The sequence below is a fragment of the Lissotriton vulgaris genome, chromosome 1_1 (assembly GCF_964263255.1).
Source record: "Lissotriton vulgaris chromosome 1_1, aLisVul1.2, whole genome shotgun sequence".
NCBI classification, from domain to species: Eukaryota; Metazoa; Chordata; class Amphibia; order Caudata; family Salamandridae; genus Lissotriton; species Lissotriton vulgaris.
In genome coordinates, this window is record NC_141685.1 from 1425319854 (window position 1) to 1425337298 (window position 17445).

At 50.2% G+C, this 17445-nt stretch overlaps 1 protein-coding gene across 1 annotated transcript in view; it reads left to right on the forward strand.

Annotated features, from left to right (window-relative positions):
• The window catches only part of LOC147750636 (lysosomal alpha-glucosidase-like), an 817641-nt gene that overhangs the window by 339638 nt on the left and 460558 nt on the right, over nt 1-17445 (forward strand). Inside the window, exons 6-7 of the mRNA XM_086967236.1 lie at nt 377-473; nt 13003-13115. Of these exons, the coding sequence (XP_086823362.1) occupies nt 377-473; nt 13003-13115 (210 nt within the window). The remainder of the gene's footprint in view (nt 1-376; nt 474-13002; nt 13116-17445) is intronic.

Sequence of the window (17445 nt, forward strand, 5' to 3'; positions counted from 1 at the left end):
TGAGTGGCTGCGACTGGGGCAAACAGTAGAGACATATCAAGCAAACATAACATTGGGTATTGTCCGAGATCCATAACTGCATTGACACCCGCGTGTATTTTCTGGGGTCCTCTGAACCAGTAGATGCTACACTGAACCGACCATCTGCTAAGGCGCATCTTGGTGTTTGCCCCCAGTACCGACTGCCTTTATACTTTATTCTAAATGCTTCAGCGGACTTTTGCATGCTCCTTTCTCTTTGTTCACATTGGTTCTGTAGTACACCGTGGCCATCTTGGTGGCATCTTGGAAAAAATACGAAATCTAGCAATAAAAAGCGTAATAAATAAAAAAATAGCAAGCTATAATGTGTGCTTTGGTTTTGTTTACCTTCCAGCCATTTGCCAATATGTATGGCGTGCACCCATTCTATATGTGTGTGGAGAAAGACTCAAGCGCTCATGGTGTCCTCTTCTTGAATGCCAATGCACAAGGTAAGGCGTAAGGCTCGATTAAAACTAAGTTCACAACGCCACTTGCGCGTCTGAGTTTATTGTACTTGCTAAAAGTGTTTTGTACGAGAGCAACGCATTGTTTGGAATTCACAAACATTGGCTTAACACCTGTGGAATGAATTTACGCATGTGAGGATTTACGTGTCAGTTAATCTACTCCCACATCCGAGGAGTGAATATTTTCGGCCTGGAACTCCCTGATGATATGTCCTCACCTACACACTTAATCCTTTGTGTATATTTACAAACCTACCTCTGATCGATTCCTACCGTGGTGAAGGTTGGAGATTTACTTTTGGAAAGCACATGAGTAAATTCCTTTCCAGTATGGAAAGGGACAGGACAGAACCTAAAACTCACAGCGGTAGTTTCTTTATTTTCAAATAGAGGAGCTGCTTTACACATAGGACATTGGTATTGTAAAGGAGTTAGCAGTCCAGTAGCTGGGGTGGGCGGAGCTAGGTGGGCAGAGGGGAAGAGGTGGGGACAGGACAGGAAGGGGTTAGTTAGAGTAGGGACAGAGAACCGATAAGACATACTGAATAAAGCTCCAGTTATTAACCAAGATATGTGTCCGTGTTCATTGTAGCTGGATGCTACAACTGGCGACGAGGGTGGGATCCAGTCAAGCCCACTGCCTGCAGAAAGTTTAAAGAGACGCCCTGTCCCCGGCAGCCTCAAGAAGGAAAACGCCGCCGAGAAGTGCAAGCCGCCGATGCCCCAGGAGAAGAGGCCGGCCGCAGGCAACCTGTTCCCCTTTGTGAGGGAGCCGTGAGGAGCTGTACATCCGAGCGCTGACCGGCTCGAAGAAGAGAGAAGCGGAGAGCGCCGACACGTGACCCCGCCAGAAGCGTGAGCAGTGATAGCGCAGAGATCGGGAGCCTACTCCGACTCTGCTGCGTGCCCCACGGTGAAAGAAAAGTGCCCCAGTGTCGAGGACAACGTCCGCCCCGACCGCCCAGCGAGAGCGATCAAGCGCCGGTAAACCCGAGCCTGAGACCCCGCCGTCGGTGAAATCCTCACGCGGGATGCGTGTAAGTCGGCAGGCCGCCGCGAAGAAAAAAGCGGGAACGTGCTGAGCAAGGCGGGAGCCCACCCCAACCTCACCTGGTAGCTGCGGTGGCCAGAGGAAAGTGAGCCCTGATGTGTGCTGCCCCCGAAGACGCCGGCCGGTGAGTCCAGAGTGAGCCAGCAGTGCATGAACTGAGAGAGAAAGCCTCGTGTACCGGTACTGACGGCGGCCATCTTTAAGTCAGGCGCTCGTCAAGACAGACCCCTTGACTGTCATAGGGCGGCCATCTTGGAGTCAGGCAACAGCAAAAGTGAACAAGCATTGGCAAAAGTGAACAAGCATTGGCAAAGTGAACAAACATTGGCAAAAGAGACAAGGCAAAAGTGAACAAGCATTGGCGAGAACAAAGAAACAAACATTGGCAAAGGCAAAAGAAAAACAGACACAGACGAAGACGAAGACAGAAACAAGCATTGACAGTGGAAATAAACAAGCACTGAAGACCCACTGTCAAGATGTCTAACCCCCCTGCGGGTGCGCAAAAGGAAGTCAAAGGAGGAACACACCTACAAGCACCGGAGCCATTAACCGTTACAACTGGAAGCAGCATGGGCCTAAAGTGGCAAGAATGGCTTGAGGACTTTGAGGACTATATTGATGGGTCCAAAATAGAGCCGGATAAAGACAAAATAATATCCCTTCGCAACCTAGGGGGGCGTGAGATAAGCAAGATTGTGCGAGAGATCCCGACCGCAGAAGGCGATACTTATGCCAAAGTGAGAGATGTGCTAAATAACCGTTTTCTGCACAAGAGAAACGGCGACTACGAGCGACACAAGTTTCACCAGCAGCGTCAGGGCAAGGAGGAACCACTGAGTTCCTTCATTCATCGACTGCGACGACAGTCTCAATACTGTGACTTTACAAACTTCTCGCCCGATGCGGCCATCAAATCCCAAATAATCTCTGGTTGTCACTCAGAGTCGCTGAGACGGCGACTGCTAAGGAATCCGCAAGAACTCGCAGAAATTGAGGAGAACTCCCGGTTGCACGACCAGGCTGAAGAAAATGCAGCAGACATCGAGACTGTACCCAGTACCAGCAATGAACATGCCAACCGTGTCTCTGACCGACGACATGGAAGACAGGATCATCGTGACAACAGCAGACGCAACCCGCGTGACAGGTCACGGCGATCCAGATTTTCGCCCAGGCGACGCCCGGACTACAGAAGGAAAGACCCTGAGAGGAGGGATCGGCGACTCGACCGCACAAGGCGGTGCTTCAGGTGCGGTTACGACTACCCTCACATCGACTCCTGCCCTGCCATGGGCCAACGCTGCAGAAAATGTGGACGGTCCAACCATTTTGAGGCCATGTGTGGTGAATATCACAGAGAAAGACGCAGTGACAATGACAGACGTGATAGCCAGCAGAGGCCTTCGAGATCTGAGATCAAACGTCACCACATCAGAGCGGTTCAGGGTGAACCCACTCGTTCTCCTGCGTCCTCCCACTCCAGCCACGAGTCTCGACGCTCCAGATGGGACCGTCGCTCTCCGTCAAGAGAATCAAGATCGTCTTCGTCCAGGCGGTCTTCATACACCACTGAGTACATCAACATCGCTGACAGCGATCAGCTCAAACGTTACCCACGCCTCAACATCAAGGTGGGCAACCACGCGGCCAAATTCGTGATGGACAGTGGCGCGTCGCTCAACTACATCTCAGTTGCTGAACATGAACGCATGAACCCAAAACCTCACTTGCGTTTCGCGCCTGTCCGTGTGTACACCTGGATGTCGAGGAAACCACTCCCGTGTCTCGGCAAGTTCGACACCACCCTCACGCACGGCAGCATCTCCATCCCGGCAGTCATCCATGTCATTAAAGGACCCGATGCCGACTGTCTGCTGAGCCTCCCCACCGCTGAACGCCTTCACTTGGTGCATGTCCTCTTCAATGTGAATGACAGCTCAGACTATGTTGTGAAATTTCCATCACTATTCCAGGGCCTGGGTAAATTGAAAGGCCGACAGATTCATCTGCACATAAATGAACAAATCAAGCCAGTGGCCCAACATCCAAGGCGGGTGCCCTTCCACTTGCAATCGGCGGTTGAAGATGAACTGCAAGAACTCTTGGACGCTGACATCATCGAGCGCACTGAGGGCCCCACCCCCTGGGTGTCCCCGGTGGTCATTGTCCCCAAGAAAGGGACCCCCAACAAGGTCCGTCTCTGTGTGGACATGCGCCTGCCGAACACAGCCATCGAAAGGGAGAGACACCCCGGCCCACATCTGAGCGACATGATCACAGCGCTCAATGGGGCGAAAGTATTTTCTAAACTGGACCTGAACAAGGGCTATCATCAGCTCGAACTCGATGACTGCTCTCGCTCCATCACTACTTTTGCAACGCACCTTGGTCTATTCCGCTATAAACGGCTCAGTTTTGGCGTCTCATCGGCTGCTGAAATTTTCCAAGAGGCGATACGTCTTGTCATCCAACACATACCTAACGCACTCAATTATAGCGATGATATTTTAGTTTACGGATCTGACATGCGAGAGCACGACATCGCCCTTGACCGCGTCTGCCACGCCTTGATGGACGCCAACTTGACCCTCAACAAAGGAAAATGCGAATTTCATCAATCCACCCTGAAATTCTTCGGTCACATCTTCTCGTCCAGTGGCATGAAACCGGACCCTGACAAGATCGCCATGCTCAACAACACCAAGAGTCCAGCTGATGTCAACGACCTACGCTCCTTCCTGGGAATGGCGAGCTACTGTGCCCGCTACATTCGTGACTACGCCACCGTAAGTCACCCACTGAGACTCCTTACAAAAGCTGGCCAGCCCTTTGATTGGACCCCGGAATGTGAGCGTGCCTTCGTTGACATCAAACGCGCCGTGGAATCGGCCGACTGCCTCTCCTATTTCAACCCCAGGAGAAAAATCACTGTAGACGCAAGCCCCGTAGGCTTAGGAGCCATCCTGGCTCAGTACGACAATGAATCAGACCAGAGGCGGATCATCGCCTACGCCAGTCGGAGCCTGACTGACCCCGAAAGGAAATACTCTCAACCGGAGAAGGAGAGCCTGGCCGTTGTGTGGGCATGTGAGCACTTCCACATCTTCGTATACGGGAAACATTTCACGCTCATAACCGACCACCAGGCACTTGTCACAATCTACGGAAATCCCAAATGCAAGATGCCCCCCAGGATCGAAAGATGGGGCTTACGGCTACAAGAGTACACTTTCACGATCGTCCACAAACCGGGGAAGGCAGAGAATCCGGCGGATTACATGTCCCGCCACCCCCGTGAATCCTCAGAGACTGCGCCCTCCATCGCGGAAGAATACATCCACTTTGTGACCGGTCATGCTCGTCCACCAGCTATCCCCATGCTCGCCATTCGGGAAGCGACCAACCAAGACAACATCTTACAGACTGTACTGAAGCGCATACAATCCAACAAGTGGAGGTACCACCCGCAGGAGGAAGAGGAGGACCCTGCCGTCAAGAAAGAACTTCAGGCCTTCCGACATGTCTCTGACGAACTCTCCGTAACCAGTGATGGCCTCCTCCTGAGAGATCACAGACTAGTCATCCCGGCGACACTGAGACAAGGAGTAATCGACCTCACTCATGAAGGCCATTGAGGGGTCGTATCCACCAAAAGGGCACTGAGAGAGCGTGTCTGGTTTCCAGCCCTCGACCAGATGGTTGAGGACACCTTGAAAGACTGTCATCCATGTCAACTGACCAGCCACCGCAACCCACCCGCACCTCTTCAGATGACCCCATTGCCCGACGGAGTGTGGCAGGAAGTTGCCATGGACTTTTATGGACCCCTGCAATCAGGGAAGTACGTAGTTGTCATCATGGATGAGTATTCCAGATTCCCTGTGGCCCAGTTCATATCATCCACTAGTGCCACCTGCACTCTCAAGGTGCTTGAAGAAACCTTCGCGACATGGGGCGTCCCCAAGGTCATCAAGACGGACAACGGGCCCCCGTTCAACGGTCACGAATTCGGTGACTTTGCGAAGCACATGGACTTTCAACACCGCAAGGTCACGCCACTCTGGCCCCAAGCCAACGGCACTGTAGAGAGATTCATGTCCACCATCAAGAGGACTTTCCAGCAAGCCACCGCCGAGAAGAAAGATCTGAGGTCAGCCCTGAATGAAGTCCTTTGTGCCTATAGAACCACTCCACACTCCACGACGGGCCAGTGCCCTGCCACTCTCATGCTTGGGAGGACAATGAGAAATAGGATCCCAACCTGGGATGGGGCACTGAGGAAGCCCCTCTCGGATCAGCAACACAGAGACATGGTTGCAACGGATCAGTGCCGCAAAGAGAAAATGAAAGAATATGCTGACCGCAAACGAAGGGCCCGGTCACCCTCCCTCAAGGAAGGCGACAAAGTCCTTGTCAAGCAAGAACAGCGCCAAAAGACTGACTGTCGCTTCAAGGATGAGCCTCTCACAATTATACAACAAAAGGGCACCATGGTGACCGCAGAATCGGAAAATCGGCGAGTCACCCGCAACGCTTCTCACTTCAAGAAGTGTCCCCCTGAAGACCACGAAAACATAATCACAATCCCCACCCCTGAGAGTCGAGACAATCCTGAGTCTGTCTCATCCGACACCGGACATTCATCGGCAAAGGAATCGTCTGCTGAGCAGTGGCGTAACGAAACATGAGGGGGCCCCCCTGCAAACTACATGGAGGGGGCCCCCCTCCCATCCTCCATGCCTGTCTAGAGCTCTCAGGCCAGCGACCCGCCATACTGCAGGGGATGCGGGCGATTGTTACGCCACTGTCACCAATGCAGCCGTTAATAGTAACACTGGATGGTGGAGTTAAAGGTTGGGCTTAGTCTGCCCGCTGGCTGTCATAGGTGGTGGTCCATTCATTACAGGGTCCCTGCCATCAGTAGGCCGGGGAAGTTTGCCCAATTTTAGGTGGGTTTCCTGATGCAGACTCCTGTCATGATATACAACATCGGGCCCACTCATCGTTTAGTTTTGACAAAAGGTCATTCACTGCTCCTTCCCGTTTCCGTTTTAAAACATTGGACAAAGCGACAATGCAGTATTTCAAAAGCAGATATAACTACAAAGAGCACATTTTGATAATACATTTTTATTTTTATTAGACAATAGCAATCTTAAGAGGCATTGCATAGCTTCATACACACTTTGACCCCAATTCCATCCCAGTCTCTCTCTCTCTGTCAGTCAGTATCTCTCTTTCAGTCAGTCAGTCTATCTCTCTCTGTCATTCAGTCTCTCTTAGTCAGTCACTCTCAGTCAGTCAGTCTCTCTCTCTCTCTCTCTCTCTCTCTCTCTGTCAGTCTGTCAGTCAGTCCCTCTCTGTCAGTCAGTCTCTCTCTCTGTCAGTCAGTCTATCACTCTCTGTCATTCAGTCTCTCTCAGTCAGTCTCTCTCAGTCAGTCAGTCAGTCTCTCGCTCTCTATCTGTCTGTCAGTCTCTCTCAGTCAGTCTCTCTCAGTCAGTCTCTCTTAGTCAGTCTCTCTTAGTCAGTCTCTCTCTCTGTCAGTCAGTCTCTCTCTCTCTGTCAGTCTCAGTCTCTCTCTCTGTCAGTCAGTCTCTCTCTCTCAGGCAGTCTCTCTCAATCAGTCTCTCTCAGTCTGTCAGTTTCTCTCTCTTAGTCAGTCTCTCTCTCTGTCAGGCAGTCTCTCTCTCTGTCAGTCAGTCTCTCTCTCTCTGTTAGTCAGTCTCTCTTTCTCTGTCAGTCTCTTTCTCTCTCTGTCAGTCTTTATCAGTCAGTCTCCCTCTCTGTCAGTCAATCTCTCTCTCAGTCAGCCAGTCTCTCTCTCTCCCAGTCAGTCTCTCTCTCTCCCAGTCAGTCAGTCTCTCTCAGTCAGTCATTCTCTCTTTACCCCAGTCGGTCAGTCTCGCTCTCGCTCTGTCAGTCAGTCTCTGTCAGTCAGACTCTCTCACTCAGTCAGTCTCTCTCTCAGTCAGTCTCTCTCTCTCTCAGTCAGTCTCTCTCCAAGTCAGTCTCTCTCTGTCAGTCTCTCTGACAGTCAATCAGTCTATCTCTCTGTCAGTCAGTCTCTGCCTCTCTCTCTCAGTCTCTCTTTCTCAGTCAGTTTCTCTCTACCTTAGTCAGCCTCCGTCAGTCAGTCAGTCTCACTCTCAATCAGTCTCTCTCTCTCTGTCAGTCAGTCACTCTCTCTCTCAGTCAGTTTCTCAGTCAGTCAGTCTCTACTCTCTCTCCATTCTCTCTCTCAGCTCTGTCCACTCTATCTCTACTGTCTCTCTCTCCACGGTCTCTCCTCTGTCCCTCTCTCCACTTTCTCTCTCCACTCTCTCACTATCTCTCTCTCCACTGTCTCCCTCCACTGTCTCCCTCCACTGTCTCCTTCCACTGTCTCCCTCTACTCCCTCTCTCTCCACCCTCTCCCCCTTCTCTCTCTCTACTTTCTCTCCACTCTCTCTCTCCACTCTCTCTCTCCACTCACTCTCTCCACTCACTCTCTCCACTCACTCTCTCTCCACTCACTCTCTCTCCACTCACTCTCTCTCCACCCACTCTCTCTCTGCTGTCTCCCTCCACTGTCTCTCTCTCCACTGTCTCTCTCTCCACTGTCTCTCTCTCTCCACTATCTCTCTCTACTCTCCACTCTCTCTCCACTCTCTCTCCACTCTCTGTCTCTCTCTCCACTCTCTCTCTCTACTCTCCACTCTCTCTCCACTCTCTCTCCACTCTCTCTCTCTCTCTCCACTCGCTCTCTCCACTCGCTCTCTCCACTCGCTCTCTCCACTCGCTCTCTCCACTTGCTCCCTCCACTCGCTCCCTCCACTCGCTCTCTCCACTCGCTCTCTCCACTGTCTCTCTCCACTGTCTCTCTCTCCACTCTCTCTCCACTCTCTCTCTCTCCACTCTATCTTTCTCTCCACTCTATCTCTCTCTCCACTCTCTCTCTCTCCACTCTCTCTCTCTCCACTCTCTCTCTCTCCACTCTCTCCCTCTCTCTCCACTCTCTCTCTCTCTCCACTCTCTCTCTCCACTCTCTCTTTCTCCACTCTCTCCAGTGTCTCTCCATGCTCTCTCCATTCTCTCTCCACTCTCTTTCTCTCCACTGTCTATCTCCACTCTCTCTCCACTGTCTACTCTCTCTCCACTGTCTCTCTCCACTCTCTCTCTCTCTCGCTAGCCACTCTCTCTCACCACTGTTTCTCTCCACTCTCTCTCTCTCCACTCTCTCCCACTCTCCCTCACAAAGTAGTGTGCGTTCCATGGGTGTCCGCAGAAATGTTTCCAGGGAGGGGGGCACATTTTTAACTTCATCACCATCCCCCTTGCACCCTTCTCTCCTCTGCCTTGCACCCTTCTTGCCCTCCCTCTTGCACCTTTTCCCCCTCCCCCTTGTATCCTTCTCCCCCTCCCCTTGTACCCTAGTCCACCTCCACCTTGAACCCTTTTCTACCTTGCACCATTCTCCCTCTGCCTTGCACCCTTCTCCCCTCTGCCTTGCACCCTTCTCCCCCTCCACCTTGCACCCTTCTCCCCCTCCGCCTTGCACCCTTCTCTACCTTGCACCCTTTTCCTCTCTGCCTTGCACCCTTCTCCCCCTCCGCCTTGCACCCTTCTCCTCTCTGCCTTGCACCCTTCTTCCCTCTGTCTTGCACCCTTCTCCCCTTTGCCTTGCACCCTTCTCCCCTTTGCCTTGCACCCGTCTCCCTTTTGCCTTGCACCCTTCTCCCCTCTGCCTTGCACCCGTCTCCCCTCTGCCTTGCACCTGTCTCCCCCTCCACCTTGCACCCTTCTCTACCTTGCACCCTTCTCCTCTCTTCCTTGCACCCTTCTCCCCTCTGCCTTGCACCCTTCTCCCCTCTGCCATGTACTCTTCTCCCCCTCCGCCTTGCACCCTTCTCTACCTTGCACCCTTCTCCTCTATTCCTTGCACCCTTCTCCTCTCTGGCTTGCACCCTTCTCCCCTCTGCCTTGCACCCTTCTCCCCTCTGCCTTGCACCCTTCTCCCCCTCCACCTTGCACCCTTCTCCCCCTCCACCTTGCACCCTTCTCTATCTTGCACCCTTCTCCTCTCTTCCTTGCACCCTTCTCCTCTCTGCCTTGCACCCTTCTCCCCTCTGCCTTGCACCCTTCTCCCCTCCACCTTGCACCCTTCTCCCCTCCGCCTTGCACCCTTCTCTTCTCTGCCTTGCACCCTTCTCCCCTCTACCCTGCACCCTTCTCCCCCTCCGCCTTGCACCCTTCTCTACCTTGCACCCTTCTCCACTCTTCCTTGCACCCTTCTCCTCTTTGCCTTGCACCCTTCTCTACTCTGCCTTGCACACTTCACCCCTCTGCCTTGCCCCCTTCTCCCCTCCACCTTGCACCCTTCTCCCCTCTGCCTTGCACCCTTCTCCCCTCTGCCTTACACCCTTCTCCCCTCCGCCTTGCACCCTTCTCTACCTTGCATCCCTCTCCCCCTCTGCCTTGCACCCTTTTCCCCCTCTGCCTTGCACCCTTCTCTGCCCCCCTTCTCCCCTCCTGCGGATGCCCATGGTGTGTTCTAACAAGAGGGCTTACCTGAGGGCACCATTTTGCTGCCTCGTCCCTTCTCATGTGAGCTTTGCCCTGGAGAATGCTCTCTCTGGGGGCCCCCACTCCCACCCTTGTCAGGGTCCCGAGCACTGCTCTGTGCTGTCTCCTGCTCTTGCTCTCTGAGGCCCCCACCCTATCCTTGTCCCTGTCTCTTCTCTTCTCTTGTGGGGTGGGCTTTGCTTATGGAGGGGAGAGTGTTGGGGCCGGGCTCTGAGAGGGGAAGTGGAGAGTGCTGTCTCTGAGGCCCCCATCCTTGTCCCTGTCTCTTCTCTTCTCTTGTGGGATGGGGCCCCCAGCCCATCCTTGTCCCTGTCTCTTCTCGGGTGGGGCCTGTCCCTGTCTCTTCTCTTGTGGGATGGGGCCCCCACCCCATCCTAGTCCCTGTCTCTGCTCTTCTCTTGTGGGATGGGGCTCCCACCCAATCCTTGTCCCTGTCTCTTCTCGGGTGGGGCCTGTCCCTGTCTCTTCTCTTGTGGGATGGGGCCCCCACCCCATCCTTGTCCCTGTCTCTTCTCTTCTCTTGTGGGATGGGGCCCCCACCCAATCCTTGTCCCTGTCTCTTCTCGGGTGGGGCCTGTCCCTGTCTCTTCTCTTGTGGGATGGGGCCCCCACCCCATCCTTGTCCCTGTCTCTTCTCTTCTCTTGTGGGGTGGGGCCCCCACCCAATCCTTGTCCCTGTCTCTTCTCGGTGGGGCCTGTCCCTGTCTCTTCTCTTGTGGGAAGGGGCACCCACCCCATCTTGTCCCTGTCTCTTCTCTTCTCTTGTGGGGTGGGCCGGGCCCCCACCCAATCCTTGTCCTTGTCTCTTCTCTTCTATTGTGGGGTGGGCTTTGCTTATCGAGAGGAGAGAGTGGGGGGCCGGGCTCTGTGCTGCCTCAGAGGAGCAGTGGATACTGCTGTCTCTGGGGCCCGTCCTTGTCCCGGGCCTGCCTCTGGCTCTGACTGAAGAGAAACAATGTTGATACTTTGTTTCTCTTTAGTCAGAGGGAGGGGGTGAGGGGAACGGAGCAGGCTGCACCTGCTTCAGACACAGAGGGAGAGAGGCTTGCTTCAGCGCAGGCCTCTCTCACAGCCCTCAGAAGAGCTGAGGGGGCCGGGCCCCCTGGGGGCCCCCTTCATTAACTGTAGAGAGTGAGGCCCCCCCCGCACTGCGGGGTCTGCGGGGGCGTTTGTTACGCCCCTGCTGCTGAGAACATTGTGTCCACACCAGCGAGACCCCGACGTCATGTGCAGCCCCCTAAGAGACTGATCGTAGAGATGGACTAATCTCTATTTCATTTGTTACGTTATTAAGAAAGGGGGAGATGTAAAGGAGTTAGCAGTCCAGTAGCTGGGGTGGGCGGAGCTAGGTGGGCAGAGGGGAAGAGGTGGGGACAGGACAGGAAGGGGTTAGTTAGAGTAGGGACAGGGAACCGATAAGACATACTGAATAAAGCTCCAGTTATTAACCAAGATATGTGTCCGTGTTCATTGTAGCTGGATGCTACAGGTATTACTCGAATGTGCCTGTGTACTAGTTCCACAGATGGAACTTTTCCAAGATCTCTCCAGCATGGTCTGTGTCTAACAGTCAGGGGACACTGTTTTGAGCATGAAATTGGCACTTTAATTGTTATTTATTAAAGCGAATCTTCACCTGGGCTGCTGAATTGGTTTAATGGATCATCAGGCACAGCTTCCTGTACAGCTGACAATTATTTCCTGCCTCCGAATGTTCCTTTTTTTCATTTAAGGGGGGCATTATTTGTGGATGACTAAAATAGCATTCATGAACTTGAGTGAGTGAACGGTCTCTCACCCCTAATTGGCATTTCAAAAATCTCCCATGCCGCCTTTGTTGAAAAGTGGTTTTAAATAAAACCACCAACTACACACACATTCTGACAATAGTCTCACCAGTTCAGCTCCTCCCCATATCCAGCACTGCTCAGCGCTTTGTCTTTGTGTGCTTGCATTGTGCCAGGGAGCAGAGCTTCCATTATGTGTGCCAGGGCTGACTTGCAGAGGTGCCTATTACTGTTTTATTGTGCATGAGCTCCGGCAGAAGCAGATCATCTGCGACTGCTGCTAACTCAACGCCTGGGAGCCTCCCTCTGTCCCTCTCTCTGTTTCCAAGTTGTGTTGTCTGAAGTTCATGCATTTACTGAGAGAATTTCTGAGATATATGTTTGAACCTTAGACACCACAACTGAAAAAAAAACAGGCCATCTTGATCCCTTTCAGTTCGCTGCGGCGACCCAGAAAGGTCTGTGCGTTTCTTTTTCCCAGCTTCACTGGTACATTAACTCGAAAAATCTCTGAGTTGGTGCTTGTACTGCTAACAGCAGCAGATACATTTTAAGACATAGGCAAATAGTAATCGCCCAGGGACCCCACCTTCCAAGGACCCTTCCCCTCACGGTATTGTAATCTTTCTCTCACTCGATTTTACCTTTGTTGATTTTTCTCTGCTTCTGACTCTATACCTCTCTTTTAAGGGCCCACAGTATATATATATATATATAAATATATGCGTAATTGTGTTTTTTTTTAAACTAATAGTGATGCAGATTTGAAAGAGCAGAAAATAGGCATTACAATTTCGAGTTGTTTCGAAAAAGGAGCCCCAAAATCTATTTTCTGTCTTGGGCCCCCAACAATTCATAAGATGACGCTGAACAGTAGAGTTTTGAAACACAACGAGGCAATGACTTCCTGTGTTTCCGAGCTCTGCTGTCTGAAGCCCATGCACTCAGAGATTTTTTGGGATAATATATGTGCTGAAGACAGGAAAAGGAGTGCACCCCCTTCTTCCTTGGCGCAGCACTGAGAGCGGAATCATGAACTGTGCACAGAAGGGTTAATATCGCAGAAGTAGGTGATACATGTACTGTTTCTCTTTCCTTCTTTCAGAAGTTCTTCTTAATCCAGCCCCTTCTTTAACCATGCGCACCATTGGTGGAGTTCTGGACTTCTACATGTTTCTTGGCCCAACGCCCGAAAATATTGTCCAGCAGTACACAGAGGTAGGTAAGATGATGACAGCAAACTTTAGAGAAATCTCCTCAGAGGTGGCAGTTGAATTTTCATGTATGCTGTGGGATTTGTTCTGTTTCACAATTTGTGTTGCAAAGTAAGTGCCCCTTATTTTTTTCTCACAGAAGTATCGTAGTCATAGAGTTGGCACTGATGGGCAGTATTGCTTGTTTATTTATAGAGAAGCAAAAGGAGAGAAAGGGTGTACTGGATGGAAGTACTCCTAGTCCCTTCAGAAATTAACACAATCAACAAAGAAGGAGCAATGCCGGATTTACATCACTGCTTGGATTGAAGAAACAAAAAGAAAAAGATTCCTTTTTTAAGAAGTACCCTCAAACACCAACTTAGTGGGTGGCATGCTTCATCATTGGGTTCCCACCGAGAGGCTGAGTGCCTCACAGGTGTGCTTCAACGCCTGAGTTACAGCGGTATATAAACAAAGGGGTCCCAGTGTAGGGAAGGAATTACATAAACAGGGCAAACAAAATCATAAAGCATTTGCAGCAGTTTATCAAGAAAAAAAATCGCAATAGATTAGCACACAATGTTTTTAATCACATTGAAAAGCTCAAAAGTACAAATGTCTTCTTTATGAGGAAACAATATCATGGGCAATTCACAAAAGGTGGTGCCCGAAAGGGGAGGGGTGGTGAAAGGTAGTTAGTGAAGGGTAGGGTGATTGAAAGGCAGTGACATTAAATCACAAACAGTTTTGGTATACAGATGATTATATACCACATAGCCATCGTCTAGACAATAGAAATGTAATACCATATAACACACAGAATCACAGTTATTCAATCACTGTTGAAAAGTCATTAGGCAGGTATTGAAGAGTCGACGTTTCGACCCCTAGATCGTAGGTATCTTTGACCTTACTACCGGGGTCAGGGCTGGTGTGGGGTGCAGGGTGGAGTGGGCACCAGTGGGAGAAAGGGGTGTGTGTTTTAAAATCTCACTATTACAAAGAAGAGTTTAAAAAAAACAAATCCCAGTGGACTAGGCCAATAATTATATGTTACCATGAAGGGAGGGGGGGTTGGGATATCTCTCACAGCGAAACTGTTGGGATGACACGAGGCTCCGGGGCTCATCAAAATTACGTGGTAGAGGAAAGGAGACGTCACCTAAGGAGTAAAGGTGACCATTAGCCATTTGTCCGGCACACAGTTGATTGTAGATGCAAAAGAGGTTAGCAGCCATGCTGCTCTTACTGGGTATACGCCAAAAGCCAGGCACAGAGGCAGTCGTGGGCTGATCTTCCTTCTTAAATAGGGAAGGTGGGTAATGAATCCAGACGGGTGTAATTCTTGGAAAAGGGATTAGTCCGGAAAACAATGAGCAGATTGGATCTGGGGAGGAGTAAACAATGCAGCTACCGATTAACCCGTAGGTACACCAGCAGAGGAAAAGCCTGAAAGTCGTAGTTACAGATCATCACATTTAAGGGGTAAGCCCAAAAGATCCGATAATCCATTGTTCATCTAGAGAATGGTGATATAATTCGAGGAACTGGGAAAGTGAGCAAGTATGATTACATCGCGGTTAGAAAAAAAATATAAAAAATTCAAAATTCAGGCCCTGGTTGGCAAAAGCAGGGAGCCTCATTGAGTTACAGCGGAGCGGGTTTTCTCATGGACAGTTCAAAGGGAGTGACAAGTGAATAGGTTTAAAATTGCCTCTATGATACCTAGAAATATATTGGTGGGGACGTAGGGCAAAGTTTAAAAACAAAAGGGATGTTATATGTGACTCAATTGATCATAAATATCAGTGCAATGGTCGTGATTTGGTCTACATGTTTCAGCCTTTTAAGGCTTAGTAGCTAGGCTTTCTTCAGGACCAGTGGAAAAACAAGTGCACAAGCTAAGGTGCACTTATTCAGTGAGACATGAACCGCAACTTACGCTTCTGCTATCAACGACTTTGTGTCGATCGCAAGTGAGCGATACCCCTTGGATCCTGGAGGGAGTCGTTTACCTGTAGTCAAACCTTCGTCAAGGCAAGCACCCACATCTGGCACCTCGTTCAGTCCCGGTCCAGGATCCCGAGTGATGTAAATCTGGTATTGCTCCTTCTTTGTTGATTGTATTTATGGAGAAGCTCACATTTCTGGAATTGTTTGGTCACAGGATGACCGGGTAGGACTGAAATCTTTTTAACTGTGTTTTTGAGCACGTCTGCATATTGTTTAGCACACAGGTGATTATATGTAGAGCGGAGGCACTTGAGGATTGTTTTATGGTATCAGGCATTTATAATGCATTGGGGCAAGCTTGGTGAATATATTGGGAGCACATTTTTGATAAGAGGAGCTAAGACACACTTTCCATAATGCAGCGCATTAACGAGACAAATACTCTTGAGTAACAGCATGCACCAATTGCGGCAATTTGTCGGTGATGGAACAGCCTATCATGTTCTTGAGCTTCTTATTTTTCAGTATGGTTGAACTCATGTATTTCGTTTGTTATTTATAAAGGTCCCCTGATGAAGGGATTTCCCGAAATGCATTGGGAACACATCATTGGATACTTTATGTTGATGTTGTGAATGTAATTTCAATGTAATGTGAAGAATGTAACATGATCATTACATGTGACATAAGCAATGTTGAAGATGAATTGCTTTCTTACTTGATATTATTATTGATAATTTTTCATGCATCCAGAAACTGCTGTGTAGTTCCTATAGAATGTATACAGGATCTGAGCGTTTAGACAACATACTCTGTAGGATTGGTGTCAGACGAACTTTGATCACCCCCACCGGGTATGTTGGCCTTGTGTACTAACTAGCTCACAGTGCCACTAGAATCTTCCCTTACCAAGGAGAGAATAGTTCTTGGCAACCATCGAACATGAAAACCCTGATCCCTCTGGACCGTGGAAACAATATACTACCTTTGGCTCAGTCACTTGTGTTTACTTATTTTTTTTCAAAGAGATACACTGAATAAAACAATAATCATTTATTGAACAGTTGTAGTAGATGTGCTGCAACAACCGTTAGACAGTATAAGATATAAATGATTAACAGTACTATAAAGGTAAAAGGATGGTATAGCTCTACCATCTTACTAAAATCATGAATACATTCAAGTATATAAAACACATAATAAAAGATGCGTACTCCTACAATACCTTCCCCAACTAGATGTACCTACGTGTGCCTAGCATGGTTGTAGGTGTTAAGCCAAGAATTCCTCTAGGATTTAATAAACCCCATTACCTGAAGTGAGACTATGGGACCCCATCCTGGTCTTGAGTTGGACACCCGTGAGGGATGTTAGACCACTGCGAGCTGGAGTATCCGTATGCAGGTACATCAGCGTCTCTGGGCAGTGTGTCGGCCGGGAAGTCTTGGTCTCCTCTGTCTATCTTTGCAAGATGTGATGTATATATACACCCACAGGTCTCCCCAGGGGTCATACCATGCTGGATTACTGTGTCAATCTAAGGATGACTTTGGGTATGAACTATATACATAGATTTTATACAGGAGATGGTGGTCCTGCTGTGCTTCCAGGAATCCGCATGCATAATGTATCAGAGTTCGAACTAGGGAAAACCAGCGTTCTGAATGCAGTGTAATATCTAGGTAAAAGGTCAGTCCCTGTAAACCATGACATGTAATGTAGGGAGAGAATATAGGTGAAGAGTAACGAGTTTACTGAGGCCTAAATATGGTACCTGTATAGAATATGACAAAACTAGTTAAAGTGTAATAAAGTACTGAAAAATTACTTAAAATGTGTTACTTTAATTGCTGCACCTTAGGGCCATGAGTAGTGCACCTTGAAGTATGTGACAAAGTGTGTACGGATGCACGTGAAGGGCGGGGAAGATGGCGGCTGGGTAGGAAGCTCAGTCGGAGAGCTCCCGGGCTACCCGTGATTCTGTAGTAAAGCACAACGATTGAAAGCACCCGCAGAAGAAAAAGATTATGGACTGAGCGGAATTATGAGCCCACGTGTTTATGAGCATTGAGAACATATGAACAGCAAAAACTAGAGAAAACTAGAGAAAGTGGATCCTCTTACCGCAAACACGGAGCCTTCTGGGATGGTGTGTTTCCTTGGTCTGGTTTTTTCCCCGCCTGCCCGTGGAGCACTGGGGGAGGTGCAGTCCCTGCCATGTGGTGAGTTGCTGGAAGCTGCGGCGACTTCGGGTGAGGAGCGCTGTTCGCGGCCCAGGGAGGCGCTTACACGCATCGGTGAAAGCGGTGGTACTGGACGGGGCTTAGAGAGTCGCGCCGAGGTGGGGGAACAGTCGGATCTCTGGAGCACCGCCGCGGAGGCGAAGACGCGCTGCTGCC